This window comes from Galendromus occidentalis, unplaced genomic scaffold (genome assembly GCF_000255335.2).
Source record: "Galendromus occidentalis unplaced genomic scaffold, Mocc_1.1 scf7180000077464, whole genome shotgun sequence".
Taxonomy (NCBI): Eukaryota; Metazoa; Arthropoda; class Arachnida; order Mesostigmata; family Phytoseiidae; genus Galendromus; species Galendromus occidentalis.
The window spans coordinates 559,080-577,630 of record NW_003805452.1 but is presented as its reverse complement, the minus strand read 5'-3'; the positions used below and the strand labels follow the sequence as shown (position 1 = coordinate 577,630).

At 51.9% G+C, this 18,551-nt stretch overlaps 1 protein-coding gene across 1 annotated transcript in view; it reads left to right on the top strand.

The window, feature by feature from the left end:
- tup (LIM1_Isl and LIM2_Isl domain-containing protein tup) overlaps positions 1–8,702 on the top strand; it is a 32,912-nt gene extending 24,210 nt beyond the window's left edge. The window contains exons 5-6 of the mRNA XM_018639912.1: positions 4,037–4,249; positions 8,565–8,702. Coding sequence (XP_018495428.1) covers positions 4,037–4,249; positions 8,565–8,702 — 351 coding nt within the window. The remainder of the gene's footprint in view (positions 1–4,036; positions 4,250–8,564) is intronic.
- Positions 8,703–18,551: the final 9,849 nt, after the last annotated feature.

Below are 18,551 nucleotides of genomic sequence, written 5' to 3'. Positions count from 1 at the left end.
TCTTCCTCGCAAGCGCTGATGCTGCGGCTGTGATGGCGCGCGGCTAAATCGGATATATTTGCGTAAGAGCCTTAGCTCTCACTTCCTCCTTGAGTTTCGGGGCGGGAGCTTTTGATGTATTTATACAATACGATTCGCTTCTCAGCCATGCGAACGAGCAAGCACCTAGCCGACTGGATGAGCTACGGGCACAGCCAGCCACGGACTCTGCTCCTTCAACAGCCTCTCGAAGTCGAAGGGTTGAAAAGCCTCTTCAGCGAAGGCTTGCGCTTTTGGGGAAAAGGCAAACCGGTCGACAACATCATTAATCGACGATGATGAAAACAGCCGCTTTACGGCGCACCGTGGAGTTTCGAGGGTGATCGAGATCCCGAAATTTTCGTCCGCTTACTGCTGGGCGAAGTCCAAAAGAGGAGCTCGCTCGATGCGACCCGTCCTTTTATTCGTCTGTTCGAAGAGACTCGTTCGCTACTCATCTCATAGAAGAAACACGGGGAGGTCGTCGTCGAACGAACGGGGAAGCCGCATCGAGAAGAGGAGCGATCGGGGGGAGGGCTCGTGCTCAGGAGATTCTCTCGTGAATTTTTCACCTTCTCTTTCAAAGCCCGTATCCGCTAGGCCAAGTTCGTGTGATGGCTCAATTCTGATCACCGTGACATCCTGCACCGTGACATCCTTGCTCCCTACTCGCTCGTTCGCTCCCTCCCGTTCTCGCCTGTCCGCTAGCTCGCTAACTGGAGCACTAGAAAGGCTGAGAATAGGTGGTTCTCCTTCCCTGATGGTAATTTCCTCCACTTGACAAGCGCGCGCCTCCCGTAAGAATACCTTACTCGGCACCGAGTCGTTTCTCTCGGAGCGTAGTCCGTTGGCCCGCCCGAGGAACCGCCGAGGATTCCTCCCGCGTTCTTTCGTCGGAAGCGGTGTCCGCTTTGGGCAGGAATCGTGATCGAGGACGACTTTGTTTGCTGGTCACTTGTAGCCCCAGATGGTCCTCGATTAGAACCCTCCCCAGGGTCTGATTCGCTCGATCCTGCTGACGACGAGCGCCTTGGACGATGTCGTCCCGACGTCAGAAGTGAGCCGACGGAATTCCCTCGAACATTGTATGTAGCTTCCCGGAGATTCTCGAGATAGTGACGCTGTGTGCTTTAGATGAATGTACATAATATGAACACACATCTCGGGAAGACTTCTTTCGTCCTGACGGCAGGTATTGCCCGGAGGAGGGAATCGAGCCGAGAGAATCTAAGTTTGAGTCAGCGGTGCGTTGGCTTCCGTATGTTTGCATGCGAGAGTGCCCGGCTCGAGGTGGAAGCATCGATCGCATTTTGCTCCAAAATGCGACGATTCTGCGGCTGCTACCGGTGCGTAAAAGCAAAGTGATCAATTAGACAATCTCGACAGCCATCCTTCGATCACTAATGCAAGGGGTGGGACTTCGTGTGATCGACCTCGCTGTCCCGCAAACTGAGAGTAGAACGGCGACGTGGACGTCGCAGTCGTCGAAAGCGAGGAGCGTTTTTTTCTATCCGAGGAAGTGCAAACACGGTCGTCGCATAAATCTTCTGAAAAGCGTTCCGAGGTCGATGCCTCGCTACCTGTCGAAGTGAGGACGAGAGCTTCAGAGAACGCACCGGAGCTTAAATAAGAGTCCACACGCACGAGAGACATTATTATTTGAGCTAGCTTCGATTGAACGATTGACAAACAGCCGTCCCACGGCAAACGTCTTTCGAATTAAAGCAAACCCAACAATGGTCCGATGATGGGAACGATCGATGAATTCCTTACGATAGTTTGTTCGTGTCGCATCGCGCGCGACAGAGCCAATGTGTTTGCTCGATGCTCCTTCGCGATCTGAATCGATTGCGGCTCGGGACTTCAAGAGAACTCCGCAGCGAGCTCCGAGAAGGAATATATTTTCCGAAAAGGAGAAAAATTCATCGGAAATACGCCGCGCCGTCCACCCGTTTACTCACTCACTCAGAACGGTGACTTGTCACCTATGAGCCGGACGATTAGCTCCGTTTGGGCTGGGCTCTCGAACGGATAGATCCGGGACTGATTAGAGGCAGCAGCCGACAGTGTTCACGTGAATTAGATGGGCGGCTTTTGAGGGAGTCGGCGGTGTCGATGACTTCGGAAGCACCTTGTCTGGTGCCCGGACCCTGACGAGGGATACGCCCTTCGAGTGGTGTTGACGGTGTTGCAGCCGCTGCTGGAACAGGGCCCACTGTGCGAACCCCACCCTCACAGATGGTTGCGGATGAAGTAGATAGTTCATCCCTTTCGAACAGGGGGGCCCAACTAGACCTCATCTGTCGCTCAAGTTCATAACAAATGCTGCTGCTGACGCTCTTGTCGAGAGCAGAACTAGCAACAGCAGCAGTCTCTGAGAACGAACCGCGCACCGGTCGCTGTTCTGTACCGAGCGATCGACTGACCAAACGAGTGACCGACCGACTGGATGACGGTCTGACGGTCATGGCAAACGATGCATCCTTGCTATGCATTCACTCCACTCTCGCTTGGGTGCGCTCGGGGCTCGGAAGGGCGGTGTTAACGAGCGAGGGAACAGCAAACATATGAGTTTTCATCATGGGCTCATGGTTCCCGATTAGAGAGAAACCGTCCCTTTAATGTGGGAGAGGAGTCGGATCATCCCATCGGCCAGCTCCCGAAGCTGTATGTAGACGTTTATCCTCGTTCAATCTCGCCACCGGGTCACAAGACGGGGAACCTTGATTGAGATCGTTGCCGGGACAATTATCCGAAACTTGCTCAGCGCTTCGTTCTGAAATCGATATTCGAAAGCCGAAGTCCGAAAAAGCTCGAGGCCGTGATTGCCTAGAAAGTGGGTCATCGAGTCCGACCTGGATCTTTTCTCAGAATCCGCGAGAACTGTCGTTATTTGTCGGCGAATTGTACGGTCGTCCGTAGGTCGCCGGAAGAAGAGATCGTCTCCACGTGAAGTGCACGCTTGTGCTTACTCAAACGATGCCGGATCGCGCTCATCGCGCAACACAGAGGTTATCTATTTTGTCTCCATTATCAGTTCGGGGTGTCTAGTAGAATAGATAACGATGGCAATGCGTTCCGGCGGCTGATGTATCGTCTTCGATAGTCGCCGTAAAGCCCGATAGCTGTCCGTCTGGCTGTTTCTTCTGCTCGCCGAGCAGTCCGACTCGTGAGTGGCTAGGGGGCAAATTCGAATCACAGAAAGAGAAAAAAAAACGGCCTCCTCGGATAGACAGTTCTGCGTTCGGTAATCCCGGGTGTTCGATGGTGTCGGTGATCTACCCTGATCCCATCATCCTTCAAAGCGCCACCTCAGAACGGGCCGATCAAGAGTGCGGAGCCATGCCATGGCCAGTTTGTTGAACATCGATGGCTCCTGCGGCTGTCCACTGACCATCATCCTCGGTTCTCACAATTCCGCTGTCTAGACGACGGACCGACAAACAGATATCCTCCTAAAGAATCTGCTACAAGCTCACAACCTGCAATTTTGTTCCATCCTCGTCTATATGGCGTGTATGAAGGGGAGCGTGGGATGTATGTCTCTGGTCTGCTGCTCTGTTGGCACTGCTCTGTGCTCGGCGGACAAGCGACCGACCGGCGGGCCGGACGGCCGGCCAGCCAGCCGAGCAGCCAGTCAGTCGACGGGCCGAACAGCCGGTAATTGAATCCTGTCTCTGGGCTCGCTGTATTCCCTAACAGTGTATAGGCGATGCAGGGGCGAGACGGGGGTCTTGGGGTTGGGGAACTCTAGTACGGTTCGCTCCCGTGGGGTCGCGATTCGCACTCGAGCACTTGTGGGTCACAAAGCAGGCGATGCCTCTCTGGCTGGTGAACGTTCCGCTAGTCGCCTGTTCTGGTGTCCAGACATTCCGAGACCCTGGAGCCACCGGGTCCCGACGTGGTCTGATAAGGAACCGGAAACATGAAACTTGAAGCATATCGATTGGGGAATGGGCTTCCTGGAACGGGAATGAAATATTCGATGGAAGTTCAATGATTTCCGTTTCGATTCCAGGACGGCCGTCAGCTGAGCCTAGGAGCCCTGCGTGGAGTGCCGATGGTTGCAACATCTCCCGTTCGCCACGAGCCCGGCCAGGGCCAACTGAGTCAGGCGCTAGATATCCAGGCGTATCAAGCGCCCTGGAAGACGCTCTCGGAGTACGCGATCAGTCATCCGGACTCTGACCTCGACCCTAATAGCCCGCAGTTTCGACAACTTGTTAATCAGGTGAGTCTAGGGACGGCATTCAACTTCAGAGGGACCGTCAAGGAAATCCTTCATCTCCTTAGCGCAGGATACACGATCCCAGCATAGTTGAATAGTTATATCATGTTTCTAGTGTAGGTTCTAGAAGGTGGGCGGCTAGTTGATGCGATATGTCGGGGGACGGATTCCGAGTATGCGGTTCCGATCATCTGAGTGCCACGAAGTCAATGAATTTCTCAGCAGCTCCTTCGTAGACTTTACGACTCTCGTCATCGTCGGTCTGTTAGCTTACTCTGGTCTCTTACCCTACCTACTGCCTGCGTGGTCTGCGCGTCTATCCATCGGTTTTCTCCCGAGCCGGCTAGTTGGTCGAACGGTCGTCTCTTCTGTTTCCTCAGAGGTATAACAGCAAACAGGCGAACACCAGGCTCGAGGCAGTCGGGTAACAGGAGCGAGCGAGCGAGCCGGCTCCCCGAGAGGTTCTACATATATAAAATCATGGGCCCTGATCCATAATTCAGGCCACGCACAACCAACTCGATTATGATGGCCGATCTTCGCTGAGTTCCCCGTTCCCTACAATAGAAATTCGAAGTCGCGACTTTTCCATACGAAGATACCTTCGCGGGCCCCGAGGAAAAATACGAATCCCGCTTGAGCCAGTTGAACTAGAGCGCATCATAGCTGTATTCCTCGAGATTTTCGATTGGTCTATAAACCCGGTACGAGCATGGAGCGTCTGCCGGACTCCGCTCTCCAGAGGAGCTCCGTGATCAAAGGTTTGAGGGCAATGTTGACACGGACAAACTCGAGCTCGCCTTGTGGAAAGTGCCGCAGCCTTTGATTCTTTGCGATCTCTCGAATCCCCACTCGGTTCCTATTCGACACTGCTGCGATCACAACTCGCGGCTTCGACCCCTTGATTCTCCTCTTCCTCATGTTTCCCCTGCTCCCCCGCCCCAAACTCCCCCTCTTTATTTGGTGAATCAGGGATAAATCACCTTAATTTGATTTGGAGCGGCAGAGCTCTTGACTCCCTGTGTTTGCACACTGACTCCGAGTTGTCGAGGGACGGATGATATTTACCAGTGAAGAGCTAGCTGAATGAGAATCGCGTATAATTCAGTGATTCGAGGTCGTCGGAGAGTTCGCAAACATGGCGAAGGGAGAGTCTTTGTGACGAAGCATCGAATTCGAAGACATGAGGTTTTCGGGCTTATTCGCTAATTTGTTTGTTACTTGGGTTGACTTATTTTTTCGAGTCTCTCTCTCATCAGTGCCGCAACCAATACCGCGACCGCTCGGGCTTATCTAAGGCCTCCCGAACCTCAAACTATGCCAGCTAGTCGGCGTTCTTTATTCCCTACTCCGACTGGCGGGCGTAGGCCTCAGTTTTATTGGGGTTCGGTTACGCACAAATTTTTCATTTGTTCGTCTCCGTCTGATGCTCCACTCGTTTCTGTTTCTTTGCGCAATCCGCTCATGCGGACGTGTATTCGTGTTTTCATCGATCGCGCCGTAGAACGTTCCGAGCCGCTGTCTTCCTGGCACCGAGGGCTTCGATTTCTCCGTGGAATGCCAAGATTTGTGAAAATATTCCGAAATTCTTCGCATATCTAGACGCTGAATCGCCGCGTTTTCGAACCTTACACAATATCTCGGCTTCGTGAATCCGTTCCATTCTATGGCAGGCGCTACGAGCAATTTGGTCGCGTATCCGTTAGCTGCATGTCAAATCTGAAGACATCAAGCCAGGTATGATACGGTCGTTCCCCGGTGTCAAACCAGACTCTTATCTGACAACGAGCAGGTGTGAGAGATTTCCTCTTCAATTTACCGGTTTATCGAACTTCTACCAGGGAGAGCTCCTGTGGGATCAGCCACAGACCACGGATGACCGTGTCCAGTCTTGAGATGGCTCCGCGTGCTTCAAGCCATAGAGACTTGAGCCAGAAGGCAGAAGATGGTTTTCGGTTAGAATAAATGGCATCAGAGTATCTCGGAAGCACAGCCGTGTTCGGTCCTGCCCCGATTCCTCATTTCGCCCACTCGAAAGAGAGCATCCGAGGTTTGCATAAGACTCGAGCGGCCGAACAGGGTTTGAAGAGAAGGTCGTCCTTCTGCTGGTTGGTCGTAGCTATCAGCGCGCTCAATTGTAAAATACACAACGTCGACAGCGACGATGAAGACGAGTGGCCGAGAAGTTTATACGAAGCGCTCCCGTCTCAGCGTCGGAATCAGTGTCCACCAAGCGGAGCAAAGAACAGCGCAGTCATCAGCCCGAGGCTTCCGTTTTAATGTTTTATTTTTTTCCTCCCTATTCGTCTCTTCTTTCGAAGCTCCTTCCTCTCCTCTTTTATATCTCAAGACTCTATTCCAACTTTTATGACGAAATGTCATCCCTTGGCGTCGCAGCCGATAAGTTTTCTCCCGCTCCGTTTTGACTTAGGGTCTCGCTTTTTTCGGCGAAGACGTCGAGCTTGTCCCTCGGTGGATTTTCGGTTCTCCCTGTTGAATCGGCATTCGCGGCAACGACGTTCCCATTCGAGTTGTGCGAGGTAGACTCCCGAACGATTTGTTTATGAATTCTTTCATTGAAGGCTGTGACGTCGGCGCAATAAGATCGGGATGTCTTGAATGAAAACTAGAATCTGTTTATACAGACCGGTTCAGGTCCCTTATCTTTTCCCCCGTAGCTTCAGCGTGCGCAGAAAGGAAAGGAACACGCTTGGCTCGGCGACAAGCGACGGAATCGAGCGGGTCTCGAGAAGCCGCTATTGGTGCGAATAAAATTATCGCGCGATCGTATCACTGAAGGAGCGCTTCTTTGGTGCGGTGCCGGTCGTGAACATTTATGCGACAGCCGAAAACGCTCCGGAAGGCGAGCGAATCCTCTAAATCTCTGAACCAGACCCGAGTGCGCTAGCAATGTCCGAAGCCTTCGGAGTGGGTCTCATTCCCGATCATCACGACGTGTTCCTGCCTGAGAATGACCGTTGGTGGATACAGATTCGCCAATCGCAGCCATAGCCTGAGAAATGTGGTCAAGCTCGTTCGGAATACGTCTGAGAACACCAGAGCGGCTGAGTAATTAATTAGGCATGCACATGAGCGGAGCGGTTGGACCCTCTATTCACGGGAGTTTTTCAGGAGCCGATCCACTCTCCATTTCTATATGTGTTTGCGAGTTATCCTCCGGTGATGAGGTGGAGTCTTTTGATGACTCACGAGTCATGTACTACAGCAGAGACATGGGCTGATTAGACTGCTCGGCTGACTGACTGACTGCCCGCCAGCAGCAAGCCTGACTGTGGGCAGTCAACTCGCTACCGCAATAGCAGTTTGATATTTGGGAACTCATTACTGCCTCAAGATTGCCGTTCTCGACTGATCGATGGTCGAGTTACCTCGCGAGCCGTCGCAGAGCTCATGAACGGCTCTGTCCCGGGACAGAGAAGACCATGGCATCCTCGAGCGGGATCACAAACTCCATCCAGCTCTTCAATGGCCTTGATACTGCAGAAGCGTTGACCGCTGAGACTGATTCGGCGATATTGTGACTGTTCCGTAACACTATTCCGGCTATTGCGAATTAGCGCTGAATTTCAGTCTGAGGCCCACGCACAATGAACGAACCGAGGAAAAATCCCTTATTCGGAATTCTGACTTTCAGAAATGAAGTTTTTCAGTTTCTTACAGTACTAGATCCGACCACTTCAGTCTGCTGACGCGGCAGCCGTAGCATCGTGTGCGTGGATGGCTACGAGAAATTAGATAGGGAGAAAGTTTGTGTGTGTGTCGCATCTTGAAGGAAGGTCTGGTGGACAGTCGAGTCTTATCATTTATTTATTGCTAGCTGCGACCCGATCGAGTAGCGTCCCCTTCTGGCTGGTCCGCTGGTCGTCTATCTTTGCCCGTTGAAACTCGGATCGAGCCCCTTGACAAAAGCAAGTTTTCTCGTTTTATCGGCTGATTTATTCGACTTTTTACAAATTCGGCTCCGAGTGAGAATCCACTATTGAGCTCGTCGACTGCCCAATGAAGATACGCTTCCACACGGCAACCGGCCGGGAGTCCTGTCGCCTTGGATCTACCCGCTTCACGCCGAGCTGGAGTACGCTGACTGCGGTGTTGATAGTTGTCGTGGAGTGACGGCCCACATCCGTGTTTGTCTCTTCTTTGAGAGATTTTTCTGCATTCTCTGGTGCCAAGGTCGCGACGCCTCTCGTCGACGCTGTCGAGCACTACCTCGCTCTCGGGCGTAGGCATATTCATTAGGCTACCTTATTTCGGATAACTCATCACTGTTATTCTAAGGGTTCTCTTTTCTTTCCAGATGCATGGCTATGATCCCTCTGGCCCCGTGGCGATGCCCCTGGAACCAAGCCACACGTACCTGGGCGGCTTGGATGATTCCAACTGCCAAATGCCTCCCCGGTCCCCTTCTGAGATGTCCTCGGCCGCGAGCGATTAGCTGTGACGTTTCCATTAGTTTATCCCGACCTCAAGCCCCCTCATACTCTCTTCTGTTGAACTCATTCCCTCATGTCCTACTCTTCCCAAATGTCGCATTTCCTAGTCCTCTCGATTTTTGCTCGTCACGTCAACATTTACTTTCGGTTACCAATCCCTCCCAAACCCTCCCCTAGTCCAACATCACCGGGGAGCTCTGGCCGAAACCAAGACGATGGAGATATTATGAGACGAGAATCGAATCGAATAAAAGCTATCTGTGATCCGAGACTGGCGGCTGCCGAATGGGGCAATCGCAGGCGTCGAAGAGTTGGAACCCGTTCTGGAGCTTCGTTTCGATGAGCAACGTCCAGCAGGAGAACTGTTTCATCACCAGCGACAATGAGAACGACCGCGAAGAGCGAATCCGTTCATTGTCTTTGTCTACAGAGACAGGAGCGCGCGTGAATTCGTGTGGAACGATGGTAGGACCTGTCGAACATTGCTTCGGCATCAGGGGAGGAAGAGATTGTAAAACTCTATCATTCATGCAAAAATTAGCTGCGGGAGCAGCTGCAATAGATGTAGACGCAGGGAAGCAAATCGAATGCAGCGTTGAGGACTGTGGAAAGATCTCCTCGGTAGAGGGCTCGATCAAGACGATCCAGAGGGCGAGCAGAGCGAGCATTGAAATTTAGGGTTTCTACCAACAATGTACTTAATATATTGTAATCTAGATAGTGGACAAGTCTGCCGACCACTGTGGATACCCCATACCAAGCTAGCCGAATCGCTTGGTCGATGTCGGGCAGTTTTTTTTCACACGTCATTTCCGCTCTCCGAACCAGCCACACAACTCATTCACCACCAGCACCGATGAGTGAGCCACTTCGCCACTATAGGATAATTTTCTCTCCACGGAGAACACGCGGGAGCGTCAGCTCCCCGGGTCTGACTGCTCGGATCGGTGAAGATCGTGACCTCGTCTTGATCTATCAGACGTTCTCGAACAAGAACTGCTCTCATATGTAAATAGGCTCGTCGACTTCTAACTTGTAAGGCTTAAAATTCTTGAGCCACTGCATTTTGTGTATATAGGTCGAGCGAAGCGGCAGCCGGTTGATAGAGGTGAAGACGATAACGACGATAATGACAGAGTGAACTTTCGACGAATGACAATAGCAGAACAGAACCTCGAGCCTCGTGAAGCCGTCCGAACCCCGAAGAAAAAGGGAAGAACTAATAACTTACGGCTGAACATGTGGTTTTCCGTCTCGATTCTTAGTCGTTGTTTCAAATGTGCGCGAACGAGAGATAATCTTGGATAAAGACGGAAACAGCACGGCGCAGTCTTTGTTGAAGCGGGTTGGACAAAGGGTCACATTGAAGGAAAGTCAACAGCGACCTCGCGAAGGGCACCTGGATTTCGTTTGAGATTGAACCGTTCAGAATCACACAGACTGGTATCGTCTCGTCATTGGAAGTTGAACGGCCCCAAATAAACCCCAAATAGAGCGATTTGATAATTGAAGGATTCACGGATCCCTCGACAAATGTATGAATGTGACCAGCTGGTTGATCGACCCGAGGGTCGACTGGTCGTTTCGTCGCCCGCTCGGTCGGTCGAACCGACTGACTGACGGGAGAACGGCGTGAGAGTTCACGCAGGCGGAATGGAGGAAGAGCCCAAGAGTGCATTTTATTCTAAGCTAAATGGTAGATCAGATGACGACGTCGGCACCAGATAACACGGGGCATCGATTAAGCCCCCGTTCAATACAAGACTCGACGACATTTGGCAAACATAATAAATAAAGTGATTGTGGTTTTTCGAGGAATCTACAATCTCGTCAGTTTAGGGCTCTCGCTATCGTTCTTTTGGAGGAGATTCCCGACCGGAAAGGATGATGAGTCTGATCAATCTCGCATGTCTCAACAACCTTACGTCCTCTGTTGGTTCAGGATTCTTCACCTGCTGCTCTTGTCGGAGTCGCGCACTCCAGCGAGCTTTGCCTGTATTCGAGATCATGCCAACCTATTTGCCTGTCTGCACCATTTGGGCATTGCACCTATGGTCCCACCTATACTCAACTATCTTCGAGTGTGTAGCGAGAGGCAAGTTGTCCGAGGTTGTTGCAGGAGGGCTCCATCCGCGGTTGTTCAGTCGAAACACGCTCGTTCCTCAACGAACTATCCCCGGTATTCCTCGTCCCGCGCGGCCACCTCAGCTGTCCATCAGATTCCCATCAGAGTTCGGCCAGCAGGCTGGGACGAGGAGGGAAGTCGCTAGCTCGCTCGGTCGCTCCTTCTCTTGGGGGTTGTTCGTTCAACTCGACTCGAGCTACGAGGGGTTTGATGTTTGTACATGCAAAATGCATTTAGTGAAATCTTGCACAGATTAAAGGGGATAGCCCGAGTGGCTGAGTGGTCCACCGAGATACGAGTCTACAGTCAGCAGCTGGGCCATTTTGACAAACAAATTTCGGGTTGCTACTCGGTCCTCCGATCGCGTTCGAGATCTCGAATAGAAGAAAAACACTCACGGAACTCGGGGTGGGTACGTCGAGATTTGTGGAGCTCCTAATTAGCATGATGATCAGAATGCGACAGCCCCATAGAAACGATCGGCCACAGGTTTCCCCATTATCATTCACCAATTCATCACTCCGAATACCACGTTCTCCACCAACCTTGGACCTGCGGGATTCGGTCCGGGTGAGTGACGTCATCAACCCATGGAGCACTTTACGTGAACTTTCGTCTACTTCGATCGTCGTCGATCGACTCCGGCTGGCTCTGATTGATCGAGCTTCTTCAGAATACCAACTGAAAACTCGAACTGAGGTTTCGAGTCCCCATCGAGTCCGAACGCTCCGAAAAAAGCTCCTCCGCTCCGTGATCGGCCTCGTCGCCCACGGTTCCTCCGGGATCCTGAGCGGACGAAAAAAGAAAAATCATCGTGACTGGAAATCCATTAGGCTCCGGGGACCAGTAATCTATTCATTCGAGAGCCGATGGTGATGTTGTTCTAAAGAGGTCTACGCCCCCTTTCAGAGCTCAAAGTTGTCAATGAGATTCCCTGCTTTGAACTGCTGCCTGTTTTCCATCGGCGAGAGCGACTCCCCCTCATTCGCCGCCCCACACCGGCCAACTTGGTGCAGTGTAAGGCAATAATTTGATAAGAGATGAGCCTTGTCGAGAGTGTACAACAGAGTGCCGGCGAGTTTGCCATATCCCGCCGCCATGCAGCCCGAGGTGCACCTGGTGGGCGTGCCGAATATTGTAGTCCATAGTCGATCTTTGTGCCAGCTTGCCCGCCTCGCTGGGCTTGCTTACACGCTGAGATAGACGCTCGGAGTGGAAAGGCGTCGAGTTTTGGCATGATGAACCTGTTAATAAACTCGAAAGCCATCGTGCGCACGGTGGCGAACTCGACATGCCGACAGAAATTATTCATCATATAATCTTCGACGCCTCGAATTGACTCATTGCTGGATCGTATTCACACTGTAAGCAGCGATCGTGAATTTCTGGACCACGGCTTCCGGCCGGGACCGGATTGCATCAGACTGTGGTTCTCAGCTTTCCTGGCTTCGAGAACGCGGAGGTGAATTCGGCAGGCTGAGAACAGTAGTCCATGCCTACCTTTCAGAGGGTTCTCTATGTGGTCTGTGTTAGATGCGTTTGTAGATAGGTTGGGATGTTTTCGGCGTCCTCGAGACGAGGCTCCGGATTATCCCAACCGATTGCAGGAGAATCGGGCTCATTGATTCGTCAGAAAAGGGAGTGTGCTTGAATCAGATTGAGTGACGATACAGATATCGAACTGTACATAGATGGTGAGCTATTTTTCCAGGCTCCTCTCGGACTCAGACTTCCCCATGCTGCAAGTCTCCCGGAACCTATTCGCTCCAGCTTCTCCCAGTAGAATCTCGGACACAAGTTCTTCTCAATGAGCTACTGAATGACTAAGCGCTAATGCTGCGGGCGCCATGTGAAGCAGGGACCGGCAGCGAAGCCACCTGCTAAATGGCCTGGCTGGTCGTCGCTGTCCGCGGTATCCGCTTCACTGGAGGGGTCGTTCCCTCCCTTGCACTCATCGTCGTCGTTTCCTGCTCCAATCTCGCCCTCATACGTGTTTAATCAAATTGACTTCAGCAGATGGGAGTCCTAGCTGAGGAACGCGATTGGTGCAAGCGGGAACAATCATCAGACAGCGAAGAAATCTCTCAATCTTTCATTCCGCTGCGTAAAACTCCTCCATACCGCTCGGCGACACCCGCGATCACACACCAGCTGATTTTTCGCACTCATCCGACCGTATCCATCCATCTGGCCGTCGACGTATTCACTTAGCTATCCGACCGTGCATCCATCGGCGCGTGGGTCTACTTACGCAAGGTAAATCGCGATTCGCGCACCGAGCCCACTCGAAAACTTCAGCGGCTTCATAGCCCGGAGAGGCATCGTTTGGAACACGTTGTTTCTGGGATTGCAGAAGAATATACAGAGCTAGAATCCGATGTTTCGATTTCTTAATCTTTCCCCATCTAGAGTTCCTCATTGATTTAAGAGACTCCTCCCGCTGCACCCGTCCGGGCCTGGATGCTGTCGTGCAGGAGCCGCTGTAGCTGAGCGTACTCGCATCGAGTGAGTGGAGTTCTTAAAAATGTGCAAATAGTATCGAGTTTCGAACCTGCGATTATTCGGAGACAGATGTCAATCTTGTCAAGCGCTAATCCGAACAACGGATATCGGGTTTCATCATATTCGACCCACATCAGGTGGTCTTTTGTACCACGCGATGCACCGCTTCCTTTTCCTCCTATCGCTTCTTCCAGACCTTCTAGATGCTGCTCCCAAGTCTTCTTCCCCCTAATAAGAATTCGTTAATCCCATTGTAGCAGGTGGCCCAGGCTGCCGCTGCCCGGGAGAGGAATGAATGAGCAGCGGAGATTGAGCAGGATAAGTGGAGCAGCAGGAGAAGCAAGGGTATTTGATTCGCTAGACTTCACTCGAGTTCCATGAATCAGCCGGTCATTTTCTGCGGTGTCATCGGCGGCAGTCGCGGAGTTAACATGCGGAAACAAGTATTCAATGAAACCAAAACCCTCATAGGCTAAAAAGCAAAGAGCGGAAAACACTGACAGAGCTGAATGGTGGGAGGGGGGAGGGAGAGGCCAACCCGAATCAGGGGTGTTTTGGGCATGGATCCATGGCGGTGTCAGGGGACGTGTGGCGACCTCGGGCAAGGGGGGGGGAGATGAAGTCAGACAGATGTGCGTCTGTAAATCTCGGCTCAACTGATCGAGGTGACGATGCTGGCTAGGATCGCGCGTAGCAATAAAAGTTGACACGCTGTTGTCGCGGAATACGATACAAATAAATTCTATTCTCACAGGCTGACCGGCAATCGATTCGGTTCCAATTATCACTGTGACGGCATCGGCACGATCCAGCGATCCGGAATCGTGAACTTCACGCGTCTATCTGCGTGCGGCGAAGTAGAATCGTCTCCTTTCCGATGACGGTTTTCCGTGTTGACGTTTCGTTCAAAAGAAATTCATTTACCGCTATACTGACTCCGCTTCTCTCGAATTCGTGTCGACGAGCGGATAGTCACGCAGGGTGAGACAACAATAATTTTGGATGTGAACGCGTTCTCTGGCTCCCCCTGCCGCAGTGTGATTCCGGAGAAGATCTGGCGCGGAAGAATGATAAAACGAGGATCGTTGAGCGTCTGACTCAAGTCTTCGTTTCATTGCTTGATTATAGGCGAGGGATGAAACGAGACGGAAAGATCATACTATCGGGCTCATACTGCCTTGTGGCCTCCGCTTCATTGGGAGATCAATTACGGGATGACCATCCTGCACTGCTGCTCAGTCAGTGAGATGCGTTCGCAGGTTTATTCGGAATGAGGCGTGGCATCCGGTCTACGTAACGTAAACAGTCCTCGGATTCTGCGTCGGTCTTCGATTCTTCGAATTCCGCGTTGACTTCATGGACCCTTTCCAACGTCGTCGGATTCCGTAGCGACTCGGTCAGAAGCGATCTCGGATTGAAATCAAACAACGTGCGACGTTTGCAAAATACGCTTACGAACCAAGAACGCCGCGTTCTTTCCGTCGTTCCGGCGCGGCTCGGGACGGCGTCATTGGGGAGATGACGTTGGCCTCCTTTCCCGTTGACGGAGAGAGAGTCATGCTGCTTTCAAAGCAGAAACACAGCCGAACAGCACTTATCAAGTGCTAATATACTTCGGCAAAGTGTTCTGAACGCTCAGCGTGCCTCGTCACATCCTCACATCGGAAAATTCCAGCGCCCCGATCGCCTCCGGACTAGTTTGAGTGTGATATTCTCCATTTCAAAGGTAGGTTGCTCGAGTTTCTCCTCTGAGGCGCCGACACCATGCGGCGACAAAGCGACAGGTCTCATCGCATGTCACGATTCTCTGTCGTGGAGAGAGAATTCCGATTCGAACGCCGCTCTTGAATGATGGCGAGCCCTTACAACGTCACAGTGTATCTCCCGGCTTAGGACCTTACGACGGGCAAGATTAGAAATTAGAATTCTGCAGGTGGTCCCCAGTAGCTCGACGGTCAGGTTGCTCGTCGGCTAGTTCACCTTAACTCAGTCAGTAGAGCGGTCCAGCCTGCCGAGTTTTGCAGCCAATGTCACTTACCGTCTCCATCTTCCGTGGACTCCCTTGTTTTGACACAATTCCCTCAGCTGTAAAAGCTCTCGGTTGACCACGCTTTGACTGTAATGTGAATTTCGCTCCGGCCATCTCCTGGAAACGGGATAAAAATAGACATAGACTGATACTCTTCGCCAATGCTGCGAATTATACGTTTCAAGCTCCCCGATTCTGCGGAAACTGGAGCCCTCCATCAAATCACTGAGATGATCTGAATCGTCTCTGGATAGGATTCCCTGAGCCCTTTAAGTGTGGGTTCCTCCTGAGCTTTCCGGGTGTTGGTAATTTCAGTGCCGGGGCATTAGATTGCCAGGCTAATCGAAACAGGCGGTTTCCAGCCGAAACTTCGGCTCGCTTATCCCGGGTCGGCAATGTTTGGGCCTGCCGAGCTCAGCTTCCGTTTGTAGGTTGATATTCATGCAACGGCGCCTACTATTACAGCAATACTGTTTCCAAAGGGAAGCAAGCCGGAATAAGAGCCGTTCCTAGGTGAGCTCATCGATGCGCATACTTCGCGTCGCGTCGCTGGGGAAAACAGAGGATCGGGGAATTCGCGAGCGTTGATGGAAATTCCGGAATGAGCTCCAATGATTCCCTGCACGTCGCACCGCTCCATGAAATTCTTGATCGGGTTCTGTCATCTATACGATCGATCCGTGCAAAACATCGTCGCGCGAATCCGCGCATCCCCACGTCCACCCCCGCATGTCCCGCGTGGGACACCGCGGTGAAAGTTTCGTAATCATTCTGGGTACGTTTGGTTGTGGCCAATAGCGTCGCGGCTGCTGCTCACACCCGACGGGTACGTGTAGATTGCTAGTTTACGCTCAACCGCGACCACCGCCGGCCGCTTCCGTCGATGTCGTCGTGGCCAATCGTGACTTCGGGTCATCCTATGCAGAAGAGCAAGATTAATCCTTTGGTTTTCTATTCATTGTCCACGAAGCGCAGCCTGCGTTGTCATCAATGCTAATAGGTTCCGATTGTTGGGTTACCCATATCCGCATTGCGCGCGGGACGTAAACTTAGTTAGCCGGAGGTCTTTCACTTTTCAAATTCGGCGGACGCATACAATCGATGCGGCCGGCTGTTTCTGTTCGTCTCTGCGGCCGATCGATGGTCGGACGGGCACTTTGACAGTCATTCAGACGGTTTGTTCGGACTTCCGCTGACCGAATTTCGATGATTGCCATCGGAAGAAGCTGTCAATGGCAAGGAGCTTACACGATACTTGAACGAACGCTGCTCGTTCTGGAGTTGTGCTTTTTTGGGGTTCGGGAACACCTGAGAAATCTATGCTCGTAGAAACCATAGCTATGAAAGGTTCCGGAGTCCCGGCCGACACGGGAGTTGAAGCTCTGACGCTTGCCCGCAACGAGGTACGATCTCGATTACCGCCATATAGTATTGAATGAAAGAGCGCTGAATGCTCACTTCGAAAAGACGCAGATGTCTGCGGGCCGATGGGCTCTGGGTATTACGGGATACAAGGTAGCCAACGAGTTCATCCAAGGAGAAATAGGCTGGTCATCATTCGAGGCAAGAGAAGCTCAGAGCAGGATCCGATATTTCACTAGGATAAGTTCAATGGAGGCACATAGATGGCCGAGAGCGATCCTGTCAATGATGGCACTAACCGACACATACACCGAGGCAGTCAAACGCTTGAAGATCCTACGTAAAAAATACCTTGATGGGGAAATACCCGTGGTATACACTAACGAAGGACGTCCACTTCTAAGTAAATTTTACAAGGAAGTGAAATTAAAAGTCCGGGAAACGCAGGACAAGGCATGGAGAGAAGGGATGTCCCGGAAACCAAGCCTACAGATATACAATATGTATAAAGAGAGACGAGGACTGACCGCAGTCGGCACGTATAACAATAGAAGAGGCAGTACCCTACTCGCACTAGCGAGAGCAGGGATGCTGCCGACTCGGAAATACCGCAGTAAGTTCCAAAACATCCACCCGTACTGCTGTTGGTGTGGGATGGAGGAGGAAACTATCCAGCACGTGCTATTAGAATGCACCCCACATCACTTCAATGAAGAGGAACTCCGTAAGAAATTGGGACTCCAGGAGCTCCTGGACCGTGGAGTGCTGCGAAAGACCAAGGAACTACTAGAGCGATGGGAAAAGGAGACCCGACCGATCTGCTGAGAAATCGCCCCTGAGATAAAAGGGATATGAAACCTGTGATATAGTATCACGGGAACATATGGATCAATAAAACCATGAACCATGAACCATGATGCTACGCATTGCGGAGCCGACCCCATTCTAGATTGATACTTAGGGCTGGCCGACTGACTGACTGACTGACTGACTTGGTGACTTTTTTCTTCCTCTTCTTCAAACATCGGAATTAGTTTTTTGGTTGGAACCGCATCCAATGACATTCGCTCGACGTCGTCTCGTTGGAAAAAAAGTCAGCTCTGAACACGCGAATCATCCGAGCAGTCCGCAAGCGCGCACAGTCCTCGGGCATGAAAGCCACCACCCAGCCGAATAAGTTCCCATCGCAAGAAAAGATTCTGTGGAAGACTCTCCCGCACACATTCCGTGGAACGCGCCGCTCCATAGCGTGACACAGGTGGAGTCGTCAGACGGCCCGATCCGACGGCTGAAAATAAAATTTCGATTCGAGACGTGCAAACCTCCGCTCTGTCGGTTGCGACGACGTCTGTTATATCGCTTAACGCTTCGAGAAAACGAGGGAAACGTATTCTCGGGTCTGGAAATCCTAGGCGATTTACTGGGCTTCCTACGGAGCAGACGAAAGCACGGATGCATCGGCGAAGAGCAGAAGCAATGAAGGGAAAAAGGGAGTCACGCGCTTCAATTTCGGTATTCGACACTATTAATAAGAGCTCCGTCACGTTTCTCCTATGGCAAACGGTCAAATGAATTCAGGGACCGCGTTGTCTTCCTTCTTCGACGTCGTTTGACGGCGACTGGAAGTGCTCGTCGTTGTTTTGAGGTGTTCCTCCGTCGAATGTTTCCGCTGTCTGACAAAGTTCAACGTTTGCGGAGGCGGAAGAAGATTGCTTGGAAAAGCAAACTTTCCCTCACTACTCAACCATGGGGCGATAAATTGCCACGCGTCGCAGGAACAAATGTGCCGAATTGGTAAGGCGTCGATTGGCTCACGTGAAGCCAAAATTCCGC